Genomic DNA, 4,227 nt, shown 5'->3' with positions numbered 1-4,227 from the left:
CAGGCTGAACAACCCCAACTCCCTCAGACTGTCTTCTCGGGGGAGGTGCTCCAGCCCTCTGATCATCTTTGTGGCCCTCCTCTGGACTCGCTCCAACAGGTCCATGTCCTTCTTATGTTGGGGGCCCCAGAGCTGGAGGGGTTATGTTGAGCTTCTCATCAACCAACACCCCCAAGTCCTTCTCCTCAGGGCTGCTCTCAGTCCATTCTCCGCCCAGCCTGTATTTGTGCTTGGGATTGCCCTGACCCATATGCAAGACCTTGCACTTGGCCTTGTTGAACTTCATGAGGTTTGCAGGGGCCCACCTCTCGAGCCTGGCAAGGGCCCTCTGGATGGCATCCCTTCCCTCCAGCGTGTCGACCGCACCACACAGCTTGGTGTCATTGGCAAACTTGCTGAGAGTGCACTCAGTCCCGCTGTCTGTGTCACTGACAAAGGTGTTAAACAGCGCCGGTCCCAATACCGACCGTTGAGGAGCGCCACTCGTCGCTGGTCTCCACTTGGACATCGAGCCATTGACCGCAACTCTTTGAGCATCCAGCCCATTCCTTATCCACTGAGTGGTCCATCGGTCAAATGCATGTGTCTCCAATTTAGAGACAAGGATGTTGTGCAGGACAGTGTAAAGTGCTTTGCACGAGTCCAGGTAGATAGTTGGTTACGCTGTTCATCTGAAAAGTTAGTTTGATTTATAATAAAGTATCTGTGGATTTAAGAGCATGCTTTGCTGAAACAATTGGGAGAATTGGTTCTGTTTACAGTAAATGAACCATATCAAAAGTGTCTGCTGTTGTATCTGTGAAATCAGCATGCATTTGAGATTTACTGTAGTTCTCATTCCCTTCTTTAAATGGATTAACAAAAAGATGTTTCCCAGTAGTTTTTAACATTGAATTCTTCAAAATCAAGGTCTAGCAACATTTACAGGCCTAGAATCCCTTACCTGTGTGGCTCTTGAGTCATGAAATACAATCATGCTGTTAGCGTACTTCAGTGTACATGTCCTAGCATGTTTTATACCTGTTTGTAATTTCTGTGGGTGAAATCATGCCTTTCCAGAGGTAAATGAACAGCCTTTGCCTTTTAGTTGTGCTTGAAGATAATTCATATACGGATTACATATTCCTTCTTGTGATCTTTAGATTTTACCTGGAGTCAAAGTAGTCATTGTTAATCCTGAGACAAAAGGGCCTCTTGGAGATTCTCATCTTGGGGAGGTAAGCACAGATTTCACTATTTGGGTGGCTTTTCCTGTTGTCTGCTTCTTGAGCTATATTCTCTCTGTTCTGTTATGTAAGTTGCTGGAGGACAGTTTGTGAGTGGTAATACTCAGAGGCCTTTTTAAACTGAATTATTGCTGGAGTGTTCAGAATTGGGTGTATTACTTTACTGTCAAGTTTAAAGAAAAAGAAAGCCTACTAGAAAGGAAGGCTTATTCCACTTGCATAATTGGCTTCCAAATAATCCAATTTACATTTTGCTTTCCTTATCTTGATTACACACTACACACCAGTATATTTGATCTGTGTCAATTATTGTCAATTTTTGGACTTCACATGTTATAAAAATCCACAGTTTATTTACTGAGTTAATCCTCAGTTTACAGTTATTAGGAGAGTAGATCTGCAAGACGGATTTTTAAGATTCTCCAGGATATTTGGAGGTTTGAGTTAAATGCAAAACATTTTTGGATCTGGAAAACCTTAGATAAAAAGAGAACCTTCTTGTTACAGTTTGTTATTTGCTTCATTTAATACTCAACAGATGCTCTGTTTTTGTAGTGTGTGGATTTGACTGTTTTTCCACTTCCTGTACAGATTTGGGTAAATAGTCCACATACGGCCAGCGGCTACTATACTATCTATGACAATGAAACCCTTCAAGCTGATCATTTCAACACTCGTCTGAGCTTTGGTGATGCTGCTCAGACGCTTTGGGCTCGGACTGGGTACCTTGGTTTTGTTCGTCGAACAGAGCTCACAGCTGCCAGTGGAGGTACAGCAGAAATTAATCTTTATCTTTTAAATGAAGATGAAGAGTTTTCTTTCATACTATGCAGCAAATAAGTCCTGATCTGCATGTCTGGATACAAGAGACACTTTGTTTTATCTAAATTCCGTTTATTGTCTGCCATTTTCTGTTTTCATATATGCATACACTTCGTTTCCCATTTCTCCTCTCTAGAGCGCCATGATGCACTGTATGTTGTTGGAGCACTGGATGAAACTTTGGAACTGAGGGGACTGCGTTACCATCCGATTGATATTGAGACTTCTGTATCTCGAACGCACAGAAGCATTGCTGAATGGTAAAACAGCCGTGAAAAATGATTTCTTCCTAACCTAACTGAAATGTAGCAATGTTTATGCAAAGATGCAGGATTTAATAGAAAAAAATACATAAGGCAAATTCAGATACTTTTTTGTGTTACCATCAGCAAGTCATGCACCTCATTTCCCATCTGTAGATCAGAATAATACTGGGCTGACTCAATGTTTTCTCACAAGCCTTAATTCAAAATAGAAATGATGATTTCCTGCTCTGTGGTGTACAGAGCCATTTATATTCGAGTCAGTGAAAGCAGCATTTAGTTCGTATGTCTCCCTAGGTGGTACTGAGATATGTTTGAACTGATCTTTGACACGTCGGGATTAGGTCTTGGAGCTAGGTCGCTTGGAAATGCAGCCCAAAGCAGGTGGTGAACTCCATCTAAGGATAAAGAATTGTAAACTTTGGATCTTTGTGTTTGCGAAAATAACTGGGGTTTCTGTTTGTTTTTTTTTTTTTCCTTTGTAACTTTTAGTGCTGTATTCACATGGACCAACTTGCTTGTGGTTGTTGTGGAGCTGTGTGGCTGTGAACAGGAAGCCCTGGATTTAGTTCCTCTAGTTACAAATGTGGTCCTGGAAGAACATTACCTGATCGTGGGAGTGGTGGTGGTAGTGGATCCTGGAGTTATTCCTATCAATTCCAGAGGAGAGAAACAACGAATGCATCTCCGCGACAGTTTTCTAGCTGATCAGTTAGACCCCATATATGTAGCCTATAACATGTAACGTATATGGGGGAAGTGATGTTGAGAAACTTTGCGGGACCACTAAATGACAAAGAGTGGCTATAGAAATGAAGCTGGTGAAAATTACTAATACTTGATATAAAGTTTGAGATTGCTGCCATATTCCCTTCATCTCATCCTGCGGTATTAAGATCGCGTTAACTACCAACAGACAAAAGGAAATGTGGTAGACAATGGAAAACATTTGTAACAGTTTACTGAAATATTAGCTTTATAGAAAATGCAAAGTTGACAAGTGTGTGAGCTACAAAATTCCTAAGGCCTTTACAGTAGTGTTACTTTTTTCATCTGTTGTACATATTTGTATTTTTATCTAATACTGTTTTGGGATTCTATAAGGGGAGGGTTTATTTAGTTAAGATAATAAACTATTAAGAAAAGGGTCATCAGAGTTCTGCAGTTCCCTACTATATAATGTACTTTGCATCTGTACTGTAGCTATTCATTCCATGGGATCACACAACTTATTTAAAATTGTGCCATGACCAAATCAATAACTTACGGAATCTAAGAGTTACTTATTCATATAGATATTTCTTGAATTTAAAAAGAATTTTGCCTATATTTTAAATATGTAAATATTATTATACATAATTCACTTAGATAGAAAATTAACTTGGATAATGATGACAGCTGAAGGTAGAAATTTTTAAGGACAAGTAACTTTTGTGGTCCTTAGCATAATTACATTTGGTTAGACAACTAATGTGAGACACACACATCTTTCACAAGTTTTCTTATTTCGGTATGTAGTCTTTTATTGCTGGCCAGAAGTGTGTCATAGCATGTAGAAACCTGTGATTTTTAAGGCACATCTTTCTAAAAGAGGCTGAATTTAAACAGTAACATGGAATTTGGTAGAAATTGCAGTGCAAGTCCAAAATGCTTAACTGAAACGATGCACCTGAGTGACAGCCTCTGCCTCCACCCTCTGTGACACCTTGTGTTTAAAGGAAAAAAAAAAAATCCTTTAGATTAACACACAGTTAAATTCACTGTTTGTGCGATTCAGTCATTATTCCATTCAGTTCCTTCTAGGTAGAGCAAGAAATATTGTAAATAGGCTTTAATGTAAACTGGGAGGCAACAACCCAGTCTTCCTCAAAGCATTCACTAGAAAGAAATTAGATAATTCTGGGGTTTAAGTTGAA

General features: G+C 39.6%; 1 protein-coding gene across 1 annotated transcript; it reads left to right on the top strand.

Annotated features, from left to right (window-relative positions):
• Positions 1-437: 437 nt before the first annotated feature.
• DIP2C (DIP2 disco-interacting protein 2 homolog C (Drosophila)) lies at positions 438-3,416 on the top strand (the record flags this gene model as incomplete). Its single annotated transcript, XM_009580009.1, has 5 exons — positions 438-646; positions 1,143-1,217; positions 1,818-1,995; positions 2,185-2,308; positions 2,804-3,416. Coding segments are annotated over 5 exons (839 nt in total), but the record flags the coding sequence as incomplete, so codon positions are not given.
• Between the last annotated feature and the right edge of the window lie 811 nt (positions 3,417-4,227).

Source organism: Fulmarus glacialis, unplaced genomic scaffold (genome assembly GCF_000690835.1).
Source record: "Fulmarus glacialis isolate BGI_N327 unplaced genomic scaffold, ASM69083v1 scaffold45316, whole genome shotgun sequence".
Classification (NCBI taxonomy): Eukaryota; Metazoa; Chordata; class Aves; order Procellariiformes; family Procellariidae; genus Fulmarus; species Fulmarus glacialis.
Note: the sequence above shows the minus strand (reverse complement) of the source record. Positions and strands in the feature narration are given on the sequence as shown.